At 49.3% G+C, this 18,572-nt stretch overlaps 1 protein-coding gene across 1 annotated transcript in view; it reads left to right on the top strand.

Annotated features, from left to right (window-relative positions):
- The first annotated feature begins 14,590 nt into the window (after nt 1-14,590).
- Pou2f3 (POU class 2 homeobox 3) overlaps nt 14,591-18,572 on the top strand; it is an 80,748-nt gene continuing 76,766 nt past the window's right edge. Inside the window, exon 1 of the mRNA XM_032909771.1 lies at nt 14,591-14,696. Within this exon, the coding sequence (XP_032765662.1) occupies nt 14,669-14,696 (28 nt within the window). The 5' untranslated portion in view covers nt 14,591-14,668. The remainder of the gene's footprint in view (nt 14,697-18,572) is intronic.

The following is an 18,572-nucleotide window of genomic DNA, read 5'->3' as shown; positions in this document are numbered from 1 at the left end:
TGAGCTACAAAGCAAGTTCAAGGCTAGCCAGTGTGTGCTACTTGAGATCCTGTCTTAAAACAACAGGGGCTGGAGAGATGGCCCAGCCATTAAGCACACTTCTGCCCTTCCAGCAGAGCATCCGTTTTGGGAGGCTCACAACTCCAGTTTCAGGGGATCCAATGCCCTCTTCTGACTCCAAGGGCTCCCACATACACAGCACAAGAAAAGAAATAAATATAAAAATCAATCTTTGAAAAACATAACACAACAAACAAAACAAAGACATCAAGAATGTTTTAAACCAGGGTTTTAAGCCAGGCATGGTGGCACATGCCTTTAATTCTGGTACTTGAGAGGCAGAGGGAGAAGGATCAGGAGTTCAAGGCCAGCTTGGGCTACACAGCAAGTGTGAGGTCTACCTGGACTACATGAGACTCTGTCTAAACACAACAAACAATAAAAAAGTGTTCCCGTTTTCTGTAATCTCAGCATTCAGGAGGTTAAGTCAGGAGAATTGCTGAGAGTTCCAGGTTAGCCTGGGCTACACATATCGAGTACTAGGCTATCCACGGCAAGACTGTCTCAAAAACAAACAATAAATAAAGTGTATGCTGCAGGACCTGGAGTGTTTTCCCAACATCCTTCCTGCAGAGATCCAAGCTTGCCTGTGCCCTGCACTGACGGAGCTCTGAGGGCTGTATATCCAGGCTTCTCTGACTGGGGCCCCTCGCTGGGCATCAAGGGTGGGAGTAAAATGTAAACTCCCTAAGACATTGGGGTTAGTCCTCCCTAATACTGATATTCCACAGTCTGAGTAACAGACCACAATTGTAAATTCTGCCCAGTCTCATCCCCGCCTCTGTCATGGTGCCCCAAACTCCACCACAGCAGTTAGTGCTTTGCTGGGGTGAGTGATGCCAAGTCATCACCAAACCCCGAGCCTTTAGATAGCTAGAGGTGGTCGGCCATGGCAGGTCAGCACGGGCACAGAAGGAAGGCTTTGCTTCTGGTCTGCCTTAGTCACTGTTCTATTGCTGCGAAGAGACACCATGACCACAGCAACTCTTATATTTAAAAAGGCACTTAGTTGGGGGCTTGCTTAGAGTTTCAGAGGGTTAGTCCATGATCATCGCAGCAGGAAGCAGAAAGACATGGTGCTTGAGCCAGAACTGAGAGCTTTATATGCTCTGATCGTCAGGCAGCCGGCAGAGGAAGACGCTGGCTCTGGTATGTCAAAGCCCATCTTCAGCTACACGCCTCCTCCAACAAGGACACACTTCCTAATCCTTCCCTACGGTCAGCCAACTGGAAACCAAGAATTCAAATCTATGAGCCTATGGGGGTCATTTTTATTCAAACCACCACACGTCTTAGAGGTCCTGTGAAAGCCCCTGGAAGAGGCCATTTTATCAGTAGTTATTCCTCTGTCACACTTCACGGTTTACAAAGTAGCTTTCTAGCCAGGTGTGGAGGCTCAGGTTACAGCACTTCAAGATCCAGTCCAAATAATTGAAAATTTTATGGGGTTGGAGAGATGGCTCAGTGATTAAGAGCACTGACTGCTCTTCCGGAGGTCCTGAGTTCAATTCCCAGCAACCACATGGTGGCTCACAACCATCTGTAATGGAATCCAGTGCCCTCTTCTGGTGTGTCTGAAGACAGCTACAGTGTTCTCATATAAAATAAAATAAATAAAAAAGTCTCTAATAGAAAGGAAGGAAGGAAGGAAGGAAGGAAGGAAGGAAGGAAGGAAGGAAGGAAGAAAACTTGAAGCCAGCCTAAGCAACATAGCAAGATTGTCTTATAAAACAAAACATCAGGCTGGAGAATGGCTCAGTGTTTAAAGCACCCGACTTTTCCAGTCCTGAGTTCAATTCCCAAATTGGTGGCTCATCTGTAATGGGATCCGATGCCTCTTCTGGTCTGTCAAAAGACAGTGACAGTGTACTCACATACATGGAATAAATAAATAAATCTTTAAAAAAAAATAAAACAAAACATTAACAAAAGTGTCTTTGTGTCAAATATTACATTGAATCCTTGTGGGGATCAGGTAATATTTTATAGAGTTACAACTCTCATGTAAAATTGAGTGGCCTGCTGTGGTGGTTTGAATAGGAATGGCCCCCACAGATTCATTTGTTTGAATGTTTAGCCATAGGGGGTGGCATTTACAGGAGGTATGGCCTTGTTGGAGGAAGTGTATCACTGTGCAGGTAGGCTTCGGGGTCTTATATATTTAAGCTATACCCAGTACCCAATGTTGCACAGTCTCCATCTGCTGCCTGGGGTTCAAGATGTAGAGCTCTCAGCTCCTTCTCCAGCATGATGTCTGCCACCATGCTTCTTGCCATGATGATTATGGTTGTTTGAATGTGCTTGGCCCATAGGAAGTGGCACTATTGGGAAGCATGGCCTTCTTGGAGTAGGCGTGGCCTTGTTGGAGGAAGTATGTCACTGTGGGGGTGGGCTTTGAGGTCCTATGCTCAAGTCTCCTCCTGGTGGCCTATGGGAAATAGTCCTCTCCTGGCTGCCTTTGGATCAAGATGTAGAACTCTGCTGGATGCTGCCATGCTTCCTGCCTTGATGATAATGGACTGAACCTCTGAAACTGCAAGCCATCCCCAATTAAATGTTGCCCTTAATAAGAATTGCCTTGGTCAGGGCTGGAGAGATGGCTCAGAGGTTAAGAGCACTGACTGCTCTTCCAGAGGTCTTGAGTTCAAGTCCCAGCAACCACATGGTGGTCCAGAACTACTTGTAATGGGATCAGATGCCCTCTTCTGGTGTGTCTGAAGAGAGCAACAGTGTACTCACATACATAAAATAAATAAACCTTTTAAAAATGCCTATATGATTAAAAAAAGTTGCCTTGGTCATGATGTCTCTTTACAGCAATAAATGCCAAAGACAGAAGTTGGGACCAGGAATGGTACCCCATTGGTGCAATAGGCCTGACCATGTTTTTGTTTAGAGAAATGTAGATTTGGAAATCAGTGGCATGATTTAGGTGGGGCTTAATGGACCATCCTTGTAGGAATATGGAAGGCATTGGTGCTGAGGGTGATTTGAACTATGGAAACCTGGCTTAAGAGGTTTCAGAGGAGAGAAATTTTAGCATGTTGCCTGGATATCATTTTTATGGTGTTTTAGTGAAGAATGCAGCTACTCTTTGCCCTTTTCTTGGGAGGCTGCCTGGATCAAGTTGAAGCTATTCAGATTAGTTGCATTGATGAAGGAAATATCAAAAAAAGCCTAGTATAGACTCTGCCATGTGTTTCATTCTTATGAAGATAATTTTGATCAAGCAAAGCAAGCTTAGAAAGGAAAATTACAAAATGTACAGTTCCAGTATTAAAAGGACACCAGGAAGTGCATTGGAGCTAAATCCTGTGTTCAAGGATATTCAGTGGAATTAAGGACCTTGGGGCAAGTTCCCACTAAGCTAAGCTTACTGTTTACTTGTTTGCAGTTGAACAAGGAATAGTAATATCATGTTAGGCATTATTGCTACCTGGTTGTTGTTTTCATTTGGACTTTTAATCTGGGTGAACTACTATCCAGAAGTGGAGAGTACACCTGTGATCCAGATCTTGAAGCATGATGGCCATGCTTATAAAGATCTTGTGAAAAGGTAAAGAAAGACTTAGGTCCAGGAGTGATGATGCACACCTTTAATCTTAGTACTCAAGAGACACAGGCATGCAGATCTGAGTTCAAGGTGAGTCTACAGAGCAAGTTCCTGGACATCCAAGCTTAGGCAATGAAGGAACTGGAAAACAGAAAGCTGGTGATGAGGCAATAGAACAAGGGGGCCATGTTCTAGCTCCTGCAAGCAGCAGAACTCAGCCACTTCAGCCATGTGACTCTGGCTTTAGCGTCAAGACTAAAAGGGGTTACCAAAACAACTGATGATGGTTAACTAGAGCTAAGAAATTAGCAGTGGCTAAGAAGAGACCAGCATCACTGAGGTGAAATCTTCCAGGAAGTGTTTTCTGGAACCACAAAGAAGCTGTGTTCCAGAGATAGACATCATGCTGGCAGCCAGACTTGGTAATATGTAAGAATCATCCAGGTGGGGCTGGAGAGATGGCTCAGTGGTTAAGAGCACTGACTGCTCTTCCGGAGGTCCTGAGTTCAATTCCCAGCAACCACGTGGTGGATCACAATCATCTGTAATGAGATTTGATGCCTCTTTTGTTGTGTCTGAAGAAAGCTACAGTGTACTTATATATAATAAATTAATTTTAAAAAAAGAATCATCCAAGTGGTACTGGTTTTGAAGGCATGAAGGGATCATGGAGAACAGCTGAGGTTTGGCAATGTGAGAGGCCATGGGTGAAAGTGCTGCCTCAACAGTTGAAGTCCCCAACTGAAGGGGTCATGCAAAGAACTTGAAGCTTGGCACCATGAAGGGAGACTATGAGAAGCTATTGGTGAAGTCTAGTTGCAGTGGAAGACCCCAGCGTATTGGAGATGCCAGTACCATGGGATGACTACCAAGAACAGCAGCAGTAGTGGAGTGGAGTCAACCAGAGCATAGAGTGGTCAGAAGAACTGGAAAAATGACCCAAGCCCTTTGGAAGAGCCCAGAAGATTGTGTGTGAGTCCCAGACATTGGAACAAGAAGCTGTAAAGTTGAAGTTGCCTTGGATACTCCAAGATGTTAGAGATGTGAGAGCCATGGTGTACCTGCCAAGGAAAGCAGCAAACAGCTGCCTTGCTTTGGTCCAGCATTTCTTGGGTATGGTGTTTTGGAATGGTAATGTATACCCTGTGATGTTGGATGTGATCTGCTTTTTGATTTTGATTTTATTGGAGATTACATGATTAAGAGATTACATGACTCTCAGAAGACATGACTCTCAGAAGAGACTTTAAACTTTGGGCTTTTAAACATTATTGAGACTGTGATAGACTATGGGGACCTCTGAAACTGTAAGTCAGTCCCAATTAAAAATGTTTTTCCTTATAAGAGTTGTCATGGTCATGGTGTCTCTTAAAAACAATAAAACCCTGAGACATCTGCCCAAGGCCAGTAACTAGTGAGAACACAACTGAGGCAGTCTGGGGTCACACACCTGTAATCCCAGCACTTGTAAAGCAGAGGCAGGAAGATAAAATGTTCAAGACTAATTTTTGCCTCAATAAAACAAACAAAGAACAACAAAAAAAGAACAGAGCTGAGATCTGGCATAGGGTACATTACTGATGTCACCTCCAACCAGAATGAGTGTAGTGGTTTGAATAGGAATGGCTACCGTAGGCTCTTATATTTCAATGCTTGGTCATCAGGATGTGGCACTATTTGAGAAGGATTGGGGGTGTGGCCTCATTGAGTAGGTGTGACTTGTTTTAAAAAGTGTGTCAATTGGAGTGCCCTTCAGGGGTTTCTTTCTCCCAGTTGCCAATGGATTTGTAGAACTTTTGGCTACTTCTTCAGCACTATGCCTGCCTGCTGCATGCTCTCTGACATGATTGCGATGGGCTAAACCTCTGAAACTAAGCGAACTCCAATTAAATACTTTCCTTTATAAGAGTTGTCTTGGTCATAGTAGTGTTTCTTCACAGCAATAGAACACTGACTAAGACAATGGGTTTATCTGAGTGGCCAACTAGAGCCTTTAAGAGCATGGCTCAAAGGGCTCACCTGTAAAAGAGGGCTTGGGTTTGGGGGCAGGAGAGATCCTAGTTGTGAGACTAGCTCTCTGTGGTAGTAGTCACAGGACAACTTGAGGAGGAGAGACACAGGTCACGCTGGGTTTAGAGGTGGCAGAGCAGGATCCTGACTGATCTCCTTCCCTAAAGTGAGGAAGGCTCCAGGGAAACCAGAAGTTTAAACCGTTGGGTACCTCTGCCTGAGAGGGAAAAGATCACACCTGCTCCACTTTAACCTGCAGCAGGCCTGGTAGCCTTCTTGCAGGCTTTCTCCAGTCTTCCCCTTCACAGCCTTGGAAGAGCTAAGTAGAGGAACTTTGAGTGCTGCAGTTGAGGTGTCTCTGCTCCAGAGTCTTTGTGGGACCCGGGTCTGTGGAACAGCATAGAAATAGCATCTCACATGAAGTGGGCAAGGGTCCCTCTTAAGAACTAAGGCTTTACTAAGTGCCAAGGATGGCGTTATGTGCCCTAATCCCAGCATTTGCAAGACTGAGGCAGGAAGAGTACCATGAGCTCAAGGTCATCCTGGGCTACATAGTGACTTCCAGGATAGCCTGGACTACAGAGTGACAACTTGTGTCAAGACAAAGAAGCAAAAACCAAAGGTGCAGCAGCAATCAATCTCGGCACTCAGGGGCTACATAGTGAGTTCCAGTCTAGTCTTACCTCAGAAAGGAGAAGGGAAGGGAGGAAAGGAACCAAAGCACAGCCTGGCGTGATGGCGCTCACCTGTAATGCCAACCCTTGGGTGGCTGAAGAGGAATCACAAATTTGAGGTTGCCTCATCGAGATACTCCCCCAACACCCATCTGTTACAATGTGCAAACCAACCCTCTTCTTCCCTCATTTGGACACTCCTAAACTGTATCTCACCCCTTGTCCCCAAATCCCACTCCTACCCCACCTTCCCCGCTCATGGTCCAACAGGTTCCTAGCTGCTTGGCTCCAGGTAGACAGCTGGGTTGCTATTAGTGGCTCTTACAAGCCAGGCTGGAGACCAAAAGGGCGGAATGGTAAGGAAGCATTTGGATCGTAGGCAAGGGAATTGCAGTAGATGCTCCCGCGTACCCGCTCACTGATGCACGTGGATGCTCTCATTTCTCCACATTGCCAGAGCAGTTTGCCAGGGCTCTACAGAGAGGCAGAAGCCCTAGGATACATGTAGGTTGCTCTCTTTATGCAGGTGAAGGCAAACAAGTTAGGTCAAGGTTGTGATTGGACAGTAAAAAAAATAAGGCAGGAACAAAACTTTTGTAAGGCAGGAGAGAAGAGAGGAGAATCAAGATGGAGATGGGGAAGGATGACCCAGATCCGGGTGGTCTTGAATTGCCAAGGTAGCTGGGATGGATTTCTGTAGGCAAATTTATCTTATCTAGGTGGGCGGTTTCTATCCTTATCAACTGGTTGTGCGTTTATTGTGTGGATGTATTGTGGACTGAGAATTAACGTATAGATCTGATTGTTCGGTTACAGTTTGTTGAGTCTTGATTTTACTGGGTAGTTGGGATTTTATACCTTAACTACCAGAGGGCGGTTGCTGGGAGTATGGACAGAGTCTGTGGCAGAGAGGCATGATAGGCCAGCCGCTGCTGGACTTCTAGAACCATGATTTTACTGGGTAGCTGGAACCAGAGAGTTCATGGCTAACAGAGTCAGCAGGAGAGATGCTAATCTGAGATAAGTTAGTGCTCCAATGGCCTGATGGAGCCGAAACTAACAAGGGAGGGAGACCACCAGGGTACTCATGGGAACCGTTATGCCCACTTTTTTATTTTTATTGCCACAGATACATATACTCAGAGGAAGAGAGACTCTTAAGGAATTAGCAAATCTGTAAGTCCTGGAGTGGTGGCGACCCTGCAGAGGCAGTCAGAGGATCCAACTCTCAGGCAGAATCTCAGGGCCTGGTGGCAAAGACCAATGCATATTTGCTGTTCTCAGTTTTTCTTTTAGGAGGGAAAGAGTTTAATTAATTTCAGGGCTAAAAGGTTAACGGGTAAGAAAGAGAGATCTGCCCACCCGGGGAGGCTTCCCAGGAAGCTTCTAGAGTTTATTCTCAACAGCACAAAGACCCAGGGATCAACTGAGCCGGCTGTTCCTCTCCACCCTCCCAGAGGCCCCAGAAGGCTAGTCCCTGGGTACATAGCACCTGCTCTCCCCATCCTTGGGCCTCAGACAGTGTAAGTGTCCACGGCCAATGAGGGGAGGACACGTTATAGTCAGAGCATGTAGCCACACCCCCCTCATTGCTACAATGTCACACATCTGATGTTAGCTTTTACTCTTCCCAGACCCTGGGATCCCTGAGACTGAACAGCCTTCCCCATATTGCTTCTTCAGCCTTGGCCCACCAGCGACCTGTTTCTCCCTGGTCCGAATCCCCTTAGACTTGCTGGCACCCTGTAAATAAACCACAGTGTCACGAAAGGCAAGCCCAGTTGATTCTGCTTGCTGCCGATAATCACCATAGTCCCAGCTGGGGACCTTGAAGGATGGCCACGGAAGGGAACACAACAGAGTGGGTGGAAACACAGGGTCACATGGCAGGGACTCATGGAGACCTTCTGTAGTAGACCCCTTGAGTTTCCAGCTAAGAAGACTGTGTGTAGTGTGGGTCACGAGCCACACCAGAACCTAGGCTCAGCAGAGCGAGACTGACCATCGCTCTCCAGGAGTGGCAGCTTTGTCTCTGTCTTATGGAGTGATGGGTTGGTTGTCTGCCTCTGGCTTCTGCTACGTATCAGGCAGGAAGAGAAAGACAGAGACATTCCATTCCTGCAGCCCTTCTCCTCCTCTTAGAGGAAACAGAAGCCAGACCCAGACTCCTCTCTCTCTCTCTCTCTCTCTCTCTCTCTCTCTCTCTCTCTCTTTTTCTCTCTCTCCCTCTCTCTCTCCCTCTCCCTCTCTTTTTTGAGACAATGCTTCTCTGTGTAACCTTGGCTGTCCTGGAACTTCCTCTGTAGACCAGGCTGGCCTTAAACTGTCTCCGCCTCCAAAGTGCTGGGGTTAATGGCATACACCACCACCTCCCAGCCCCACACCTACCTTTCTTGAGCGCCTCCTGCATTGGGAAAAACATACATTTTCTTCCCCTATCCTCTGGATCTCAACCCCTCCCTGATTCCTCAGAAGCCTCCAGGTGTGGGCAGATCTCCCCCTCTCTTTACCACTGATGCTCTTTCCTACCCCTTAACCTATTAGCCCTGAAACTATTAACTCTTTCCCCCCTAAAACAAAAACTGAGAACAGCAAACATGCATCAGTCTTTGCCACCCAGCCCTGCTTCTCCTGCTGCTTCAGCAAGAATGCACATTTATTTTTTTGTTTTTTTTTAAAGATTTTGTTTATTTTATGTGTGTGAGTACACTATCACTATCTTCAGACACACCAGAAGAGGGCATCAGATCCCATTATAGATGGTTGTGAGCCACCCTGTGATTGCTGGGAATTGAACTCAGGACCTCTGGAAGAGCAGACAGTACTCTTAACCGCTGAGCCATCTCTCCAGTCCTTATTTTTGTTTTCATTCATTCATTCGTTCATTCATTTGTTGGTTTGTTTGTCTGATACAGGATCTGTCAATGTATTCCTGACTGTCTTGGACTCTCTATATAGACCATGCTGGCCTCAAACTCACAAAGGACCACCTGCCTTGCTTCCTGAACGGTAGGATTAAAGGTGTACACCACCATGCCTGACTTGTGTTTTAGACAGGGTCTTGCCCTGAAGCCAAGGCTGAACCACAGTTCAGCAGGTAGCCCAGGTTAGCTTCAAATCCAAAGCAGTGCACTTGCTTTAGACTCTCAAGTGCTGGGATTATAGGACAGACTTCCTACCAGCCACTTCCTCTCTCTCCACCCCAAAAGTTTCCACCTCAGAAATGCTTGGGTTAGGCTGGGCCACCAGTGAAGCCAGCCAAGCATCTCCTCTGTCTAGGTGAGGCTGACTGACTGTCCTCCAAGGCTCCCATCTCCCTACTCTCTCAAACCTTTTTCTCCTGTGCTTGGTCATTGCCCCCCTGTGTGTGGCTCATAGCTCCCTACCTTCCATTGCTGTCTATTTCTGGTCTACAACCAGATTCCAGCAGGGCACACCCCCTCCCCATTGGAGCCTCATGACAAACCTATACTTTCCTGTTAGGACTCATCTGTTCGTGATCTATAACCTTCAAGAGACTGGGAGCTTGCAGAGAAGGACAATACCTGTGGCGTCTCTAGTTCCTGGGCCAGTGCGTGGCTCTGGTGGCTACTTGATACAGCTGTGGATGCACTGGCCTCTAATTCCTCTGAGTTCAGGGTCGTTGCAGCACCTGATAGCTTTTAGAGACATCTCCAGAGCTTCTTCGCTTTTTTAATTCACCCGAGATCCGTAGACAGGTCCAGTATTTGATGGGAATCAAAGACTTGAAGACCACACAGCATTGATATCTCTGTTTGTCCCGGACTGAGGTCCTGACCTGTGGTTGCCCCGTCCACGGAAGGGTTCTTTTCTGGAATTTTATAGGCAAAGGTTACACTCCCAACTTCCACAAGAGGGCGCGCACGGCCTAGGCTTGCCCTGAGAGTGCAGGTGTCCTGGAGTATCACCTGGTCTTTCAGAGCCAAGAAAGGATTGGTTGCCCTGGCGCTGGCAAGAGGAATTCAGTTCCAGGGTTCCAGGTCAAAAAGCTGATTGGGGAAAAAAATTCTTGTGTTGCGATTTTTAAATTAAAGACTTTTTTAAAAATCTATTCTTCTGAGCCATGGAGGACAAAATGAGCCATGCGTTTCTGTGAGGAGGGTGAGGGCTGGCTGCTGGCAGGCAGTTGGGGAACATGCTGAGAGTGGCACAGGACAGTCAGCATTTGGGACATCAGAGCCGAGCACAGCATTGTGCTCTGTGTCTCTTCCTTTCCACTCCCCAGTCACAGCTGCTTTTATCCTGGTTCCCAAGACACCTCTGGCTGTGTCACCCTGGCACTGTCCTGCTCTGTCTGTCTTCTGTAATATGCCTCTTGGCAGTGATGCCATCCAATTTAGTCAGAGGTGTTATTCAAAACAGACCTGGGAGTCCATCTTGGCCTCTGCCTTCCGCCCTTGTTTTTCTTTGAGGTGGGGGAGCAGATTCAATGGCTTTTATGAACTTAAGACAGAGAGACCCTCCCGCCCCCATTCCACAGTCCCATGCTCAGGGCCCTGAAGCCCATCTGGCAGAAGGAAAGAGCTAGAAGGGACTTGTTGCTTGGTGGCCTTCCAGGATGCCTTGCTCTCCACCCTTCTCCCAGCCCTGACAACTCAATCCAGCTGACAAGACAGGAAACGGGAGTGCTCAGCAGGCCAGCTGCCAAGAAGGCCACTTTTCCCTCTGGGGAGAAAACAAAGCTGGAGATGGCCACCCTCACCCCCACCCCACCCCCTCTCAGGAGTCTCAGAACACTTCCAGCTCAAGTGTTGGGAAGAAGCTAGACTCCAGACTTTGGCCTTGAATCAAGAGAAGCTGGTCAAGTACAAACGGAGCCCCGGGAAGAAGCTTCAGCTGAGATGAGAGCTGAGGGCATGGAGGGGTCAGAGGTCACACCGCCAGGACCCAAGGAAGGGTCCGAGAGACCACGGCTTCACAATCAAGACATCCAATTTAGGCTACTCTCTGAGTGAATCCTCCAGTTCCAGAAAGAGAGTCGAGGGAGGGAGGGAGGGAGGGAGAGACAATTTGCATTATATTTGCATTCATTTGCATACAACTCTTTTGATGTCCGAAGGCATTGAAATTTCTTGTCCTTCTTTCTCTTTCCCTCTCTTTCCTTTGGCCCTTTTAAACCTCCAGGCAGCCTCCTGTCTCAGTCTTTTCTCTGGTTTCTCTCTTGCTAACAGAGACAGGAGGATTAAGCCTAGGGAACTGTTGCTCACCAGGCTTGTCCCCCTCCTTGCTTCATACAGCATCTCTTCCCCATAACACCCCCTCCCCTCATACACACACACACACACACACACACACACACACACACACACAGAGACTGAGAGAGAGAGAGAGAGAGAGAGAGAGAGGCCAGACTGGATTTAAATCTGTAACCTTATCACCTCCTGACTGTCTTAATCTCCCTGAACCTCAGTTTCCCCATCTATAATTGGGGCCAATGACTTTACTTTTCAACTAAATGAATGAGCGTTAATTTAAAGCAAAACAAAACAAAGATGTCCTACGGGGCTTGGAGAGATCACTTGGTGGGAAATGCTTACTCTGCAAGCAACAGGACTCAAATTCCCCTGAGCCCCTGTTAAAACGGCTGGGTGGGGTGGCCTGCACCTCACTGGCTGGCCAGTATACTGCTGGGTGTGTTCCGGGGCAAAACTAGACCCTGTCTCTAGAAAGAAGGGGGCTAGTACTTGATGAGTGGCACTTGAGGTTGCTCTGTGCTTTCCCCTACCCCCTAGGAACACACAAACTCAAAGACGTTGTATACTTAGTGTGGAGCACAGTACTAATGGATGAATAAAGAGATGAACAATGGCTAAGATAATAGCTGCCAACCTCTCCCTTTCTCCAGATCCCATCCCACCCCAATCCCAGTCTTTGGAGCCCTTAAGCTTTGCTTCCAACTGTGAACCCCCAAGATCCTATCTCTCTCAGTGTTTCCTTCCCTGAAAACTCTACACCCCTGCCCCCACACACCCCAACCCCAGAATCCTATAGCTCTTGGACATTATCAGATGCAAACTTCTCTGGCTTCTAGAATACTAAGGCTCAGAGGAAACCAAGATTTCATGTGGGGAAAGCTGCACCAGGCCCTAGATAAAGTACTCAGAGGACCAGACCCTGAGCGCACAAGGCCATGCAAATGTATGCAAATGGAGACGCGGAAATCACAAGCACACTGGGTTCTACAGCCTTGGAGAAGGCATTCTTCTGGGATGGTGGCCGGTGGGTGCAGCTGTAGATCAGACACAGAGCCCAGGGAAAGAGCCCAGCAAGGAAAGGATAGATTTTGTGGAATGAAGGGACAGGCTGAGAATGTCCTGAGTGGGACTTCTGGGGTCACTTGTACCTCAAAACCCTTACCTGATCCCTTTCCAAGACCAGAAGAAACAAAAAGAAAGTCCCTTCTTTCTTGCCAGGAGGGGAAGGTGGGTATGACTGGGCCAGGCAGTTTGCCCAGCTCTGAAGACTCACTTAGGCCGTCCCTGCTTCTCCACTTGGCACCTAAACCTTCTGAAGTCTGCTGTGCCCAGCATTGTTCCAGGACCTGAAGGCAACAGAAGGAAACATCCAGTCAGTAAAAGAAAAGGGGGAGGGGGTGAGCTAAGAAGAGCCCACAACCCACATAACCCTCCACACACGCCCAGCACTTTGCATGCATGATATTCTAAGTTCGATCCCCAGTGCTGGGGGAGAAAATAGAGAGGAAAATATCTCCAGGACCAGATCACTCCCAGCTTTCAAAAGAGAGGGCATTTAAATAGAGAAATTACCTCGAGAAAACAGAGTAGTAATGTAGAACACGGAGGAGATTCTGTTCTGGGTGTTTATGGGCTGTGTTGCACTGCAAGTTAAATTCATCTAAGCCTCAGTGTTCCCATCTGTGAAATAAACACCATGCTGCTATTTACAGGGACTTTTTAAAGTATGCACTAAGTTCTGGAGAATGGGGGTGGGAGGCTTTAAGGCCTAGACTACATAAGAGGACCCTATCGAAAAACTGGAGCAGACTGGGAATACAGGTATTAACTGCCTAACATACGTAAACATCTTGATTTTAAACTTAACAGCACTTCAACCACAACAACCACAACAATAACTTTAAAGATGCCCTTAAAGTTTTCAGCATCATGCTCAGGCCAGAGTAGAAGCACAGAAAACTTGGGTTATTGTGAACAGACATCTCAGGAGAAAAGAACACTTGCTTTTTAAAGCCGAAAAACGCAAGGCCATCCTGGGAAATGGCTTGCTTGGGATCAGGGTAATGGAAGGTTAATGGGTATCCTATCTGAAAAAGCGATGAGAAGGGAGGCTCTGCCCTCTGGCCTGCACATGGCTTTCTGAGCATGGATGTGTCCCCTGAGCCACAGTTACTCACTGGCACCTGAAGGGTTAGGAGGTTTCTACCCATGCAGGCGTGCGCTGGATGGGAGTTCAGGCTCCATCACTGGCAAATTACAGGGTTTGGATAAGTCACTCCAGTCCCTGGAAAGTGAACTTCATCACAAGTGTTGACATTGGCGAATATTCTCCACATTCTTCCCTCTCAGAACTTGGGACCAGAGGTGATTGATGGCGGGGAAACGGCAGGAAAGGGGCAGCCCTGTCTCTCTGGAAGGAGACGGCAGAAGCTGCTGCAAGTGACAAGGGCAAGCCACTGGAAACCAGCCCAATTTGGTCACCTGCTTAGCCCTCATAGATAGCAGTTATTAACACAGGCCCCGTTGCATAGATGCTTAAAATGGGGTCAGAGAGCTGAACAGCCTGAACCAAGCCACAAGGGTGGTAGATGGTTGGAAGGCAAGACCATTCGCAGCACCCCGAGTCTTCTCTGAGCACTCGAAGGTTCTGAGCAGAAACGCTTACTTTTCTTGAGCCCAACCAGGCAGAAGCCTGGAGTTCCCCAAAGCGCAAGCTACCCCAGGGGTAGGAGCCGCTGAGGGCGTGATGGGGAAGGACTGTCAGGCGGGGTCTCAACAGACAGGTGTTCCTCAGGGTCGGGACCCGCCCCGGCAGCACCTTGGCACCCCTCTCTCCCAGCCCCCAGTTCCACGTATGCAAATCCCTGTTTTGCATGGGCCCGGGGCCAAGCGCGGGGGCCCTGCCAGGGGGCGTGGCCGAGGCCCCCGCCCCGCGCCGCGTGCTCACCTGGGGAGTGTGCTAAGCCGGTCCGCGGAGTGCTGCCCGGGCCGGAGCAACGGAGTGCTCGACCGAGGTGGCAGCCGCTCCTGTAGTGGCGGCAGCTGCGGCGGCGGCAGAGGGCGGGAGGAGGGAGACCCTGGCTTCCCCGGGGGCCAGGCTGGGGCAGCAGCGAGGGACCTGGGGGGGCGCTGGCTTTGGCCCCGCCTGGGGCAGGATGGTGAATCTGGAACCCATGCACACAGGTAAGGGGCAGAGGAAGTGAGTTCCGACAGGTGTCACTGCGCGTGTGAAGGGACCAAGGACAAGGACACCATTGCACTACACGAGGGGCTGTAGGGTTAACTCCTCGTCGGCCAGGAGAGGGCGGTGCGGATAGCGGGTCCTTCCGGACTGGGGTGGATAGGAAGGTGTTGGGAGATGGGTCAAAAGGAGCAACTTTGGTATCTGAAACCTTGGAGAACAGTGGAGAGGGCCACGAAGTTCCTGAAGCCCCAGATCTGGGGAGTTAGACAGTGCGTGGGACTTGAATCGCTGGAGTCCCAGGAGGTTGCAGGAGATGGGTGGTTCACTCAGCTAGGGTGTGGACCTGGGAGTGCATACGTGTATCCACATGCTGCGTGTTTGGTGTCCGGGCACCTGTGTGAAATGCAGGCAAAGTGGGCATGGGGGGTGCCTAGGGGAAGTGGGTAGGGTGGAGCAAATCCAAAGGCGCACCTGGGGCAGATGCCATGCCACGGGATCGTTCACTGACTAGGACTTGTGCAAGCATGTGTTTGTGTGTATGTGTGTCATGAGTGTCTGCCTGTCCCCCATGTGTGTTGGGAGAATTGGTGGAGTAAACGCCAAGGAACTATCAGGAGTCTTGGACCATGCGTGTTCTGGGTGTGTTGGAGGTGGGTCCGCTCATTATCCATTGGTCATCTGTGTCATGGGCTCAGTGCATAATAGGTCTGTATGCCAGAGGGGATGGCAACAGGCTCATCTGAGTCCGATATCCCACGACCTTGTTTCCTGAGGAACCCAGGAGATGGATTGGCTCGGAGTCAGTCTCCACTGTAGCGTACAAATGAGAGGTGGGTGTGGAGAGACCCAGCCCTGTCATTCATTCTGAGCCTCTGTGCACTGTTGGGCTAAGGATGCTAAAGGGTTGGACTTGGTGAGGGGTTGAGGCACGGGAGGGCTGATCTTCATTAGCTGCCTGAGGTGTTGGGCAAGTAACAGAATCAAAATGGAAAAAAATAAACTTTCTAATTTGCCCACTCAAAGCCTAGTGAGCACCTTATGTCTTGAACACAGTCCAGGGGCCTAGTAATTGTTCCTTAGGACTGGAGGGTTGCTGCAGACATTGTATGGATTGCCCCAGAAGAGCAGGGAGGGAAGAAAGAAGGAAGAAGAGAAAAAAGAGGGGGAAGGGGAAAAAGCAGATCTTCTGACCCACTCCCACGAATCAGAGCAGGCTGGATCTTCCTGTCGCCCACTACTCCTGGAAGCAGGCATTAGTTGGGGCCCAGGAGGCCTGTGATGCCTGCTTTCACGAAAGCTGTTTCCCAGCAGGGCTGAGTGCAAGGGTTCCTGGTGAAGAGATGTTGGCACTCAGTGGCTGGTGCCCCAGGATTTGCCAGGAAGGACTAGGTGAGGCTGAAGGAACCATCCGACTGGGTGTAGTCCAGTGTCTGAGGAGAGTCTGCAGATCCAAAGCAATACTGTGGAACTGGAAGTACCTGGGGACAGGTCTTCTGGGCAGGTGTTTCACTCCCCCCCCCATTTCCTATCAGGAAAGCCAGTGTTCAAATGGAACTCTGTCCAAAGGTAACTCCATAGAAAGCGGGAGTTCTCTAGAACCCAAATCGGGGACTTCCTGGGGGGTTTTCCACCTCCTGTCTACTGGAGGCTTCTCCCTAAGGAAGTGGGAGGAGGTGGAACAGCTGGATCCTGGCGTGGTAGCAGTCAGAGAACTGGGAGGGTCTGGTAGAGAGCAAGAGAAGAGAGAAGCTGGGAGAGAAGCCCATGCAAGCCCCCTAGTTGATGCTCCTCAGAGGTCTGTCCAGCTTCTCTGCTCTACAGTGCTCTGGGTGGAGTGTGCTGCACCCAAAGGGGGTGATTCCTCAGGATGGGGGGTTATCTGCCTTTGTGTACTTTGCCTGATTTACCTCTCCAATTGTCTTGAAGGCCTCCCTGCTATGATCTTTAACTAGCTCTGCCGTCCCCTGGGTTATTGATCCTCCCCCATGTCACTCACGAAGTCTGTTGGCTTTGTGTGGTGTGCTCACCGAACAGTGGCCAACCAAAGGCTCTCGGGGCTTGGAGCTTTCTGTGCTGTCTTGCTCCCTTGGTTCAAGGTCTTCGTTGTCATTTGAGACAGAGTCCTGCTGCATAGCTTAGGCATATGTCACACTCAAATTAATCCTCCTGTCTCAGCTTCTTCAGTTATTGGTTTACAGGCATAAGCCACTGTGCCAGGCTTTTAAGGTCTTCATGGGGCCTTTCTGTGCATGGAGGGAGGGACATGCTTCTTTATTTTAGAAACATTGCGTATTTTTGTCCCTCCATAGCAATTCCATTTTTCTGCTGCTTCCACTTGCCCTGGAGTTCCCAACACCAGGCCCTTACAGATGCCTCCGAGTTGGTTTCCGGGGTGGTATCAGTGTGATAGGAGCCCATGAACCCTGGATGTAGACTTGCTCCTGGGTCCCCATCCAGAGGACTCCATAGCTGTGTGATCCTTCGAGTCAGCTCTGTATTCTGGCTTTGACGGCCTGGGTACAAACTCTGATTCATGTCTGCCACAATCTCCACTCCGTGTTCCCACAGAACATCTCTTACTGTGGAGCTTGGATATCTGAGCAAGTCAAAAGGGCGTCCTCGGAAAGAGAGGGCCTGTGCTCAGGCCAGTCAGTTAGGAAGGGAGGAAAGTGGTACGAAGTCAGCCAGAGGGTACCAGTGTCTGGCTGTGGGTGTCCTTCTAGGTATCCCACTATCAGCTCAGGGAGGGAGGTCTAGACACCCCAAGACCTGTGCCAGTTGGGGTCAGGAATGCTTTTGGGCCAAAAGGCCTGTCCAAGGGAGGGAGAAGGAAAGTCTGCACTAGAAGAGCTGGAGCATTGGCTGACTCAGGAGTGGAACTGGAGGGTCCCAAGAAACCCTTCCTACAGAGGGACCTACAATAGCAAGTATTTGAGGAAAGATGCTGCGGGTCTAGCTAGTCCCTTCCCAGAACAGGAACAAGGACAAGAGAGAGGGGTGAAGCTCCTGTTTGCCCAGAACAACCCGAACTCAGGAGGACACTCAGCCTGCTGCCGGCACAGCCTTAAGGTGCCTGTGTTTGCAGGTATCTAGAGGAGAACTCCTTCTGACCAGGCCACAGGAAGGCCAGGACAACTTCACTCTATGATGGTGCTAGGCAAGGCAGGTTGTGGTCTTCATGGAGTATCTGGGTGCTTACACAGAGCAGCTGAGCCTCCTCAGGGAAGGGAGCATGGCAGAGAGCCGACTCAGACAGACTGAGATAAGAACACAGCAGAGCTGGCCCCACCCCACACCTCTCTCCCTCACCCCCGGCAGTGCTGTCCGACGGGTGAAGGGTTACTGCCAGCGTCTCAGTGAGTTTCGGTGTTGGCCCATTTTTAGGCTGAGACCCAAGGGTTCGTCCCACCCATCTGCATCAGCCTCCTAACCAACAGGAACAGGTTCTCGGCACCAGAGCATGTTGGGGACTGAAAGAGAAGGTTCCCAGGCTATCTCACCCTACCCCTCATAAAGTTCTACTCCCTGCCTAAAGAGTGGGGCTGTCACCAGGTGGTAGCAACATGAGGGACCTTGGATGTCTTTAGAACTAACTTTCAGACATGATTAAGACTAAGCTCTGAGTTTACTTAAAGGGCAAGCGAGAAGGTTTCTTTGTGTAAAGTGATGGGAGGAATGGTGTTAAAGGAAAGTTGGGGCGACAGGCCACATAATAAGGCTCAGCTCAAAAAGCTACCTGTTTAAGTCAGTCCTCGTGGTATGGACATATAGTCCCAGATACTCGTAGGAGGCTAGGAAGATCACAAGTTCAAATCCTGCCTGAGCTAGAGTGTGTTCAAGGCTAGCCTCAAGGGTCTTGTTGAGACCCTGCCTCA

This window comes from Rattus rattus, chromosome 8 (assembly GCF_011064425.1).
Source record: "Rattus rattus isolate New Zealand chromosome 8, Rrattus_CSIRO_v1, whole genome shotgun sequence".
Lineage (NCBI taxonomy): Eukaryota > Metazoa > Chordata > Mammalia > Rodentia > Muridae > Rattus > Rattus rattus.
Note: the sequence above shows the minus strand (reverse complement) of the source record. Positions and strands in the feature narration are given on the sequence as shown.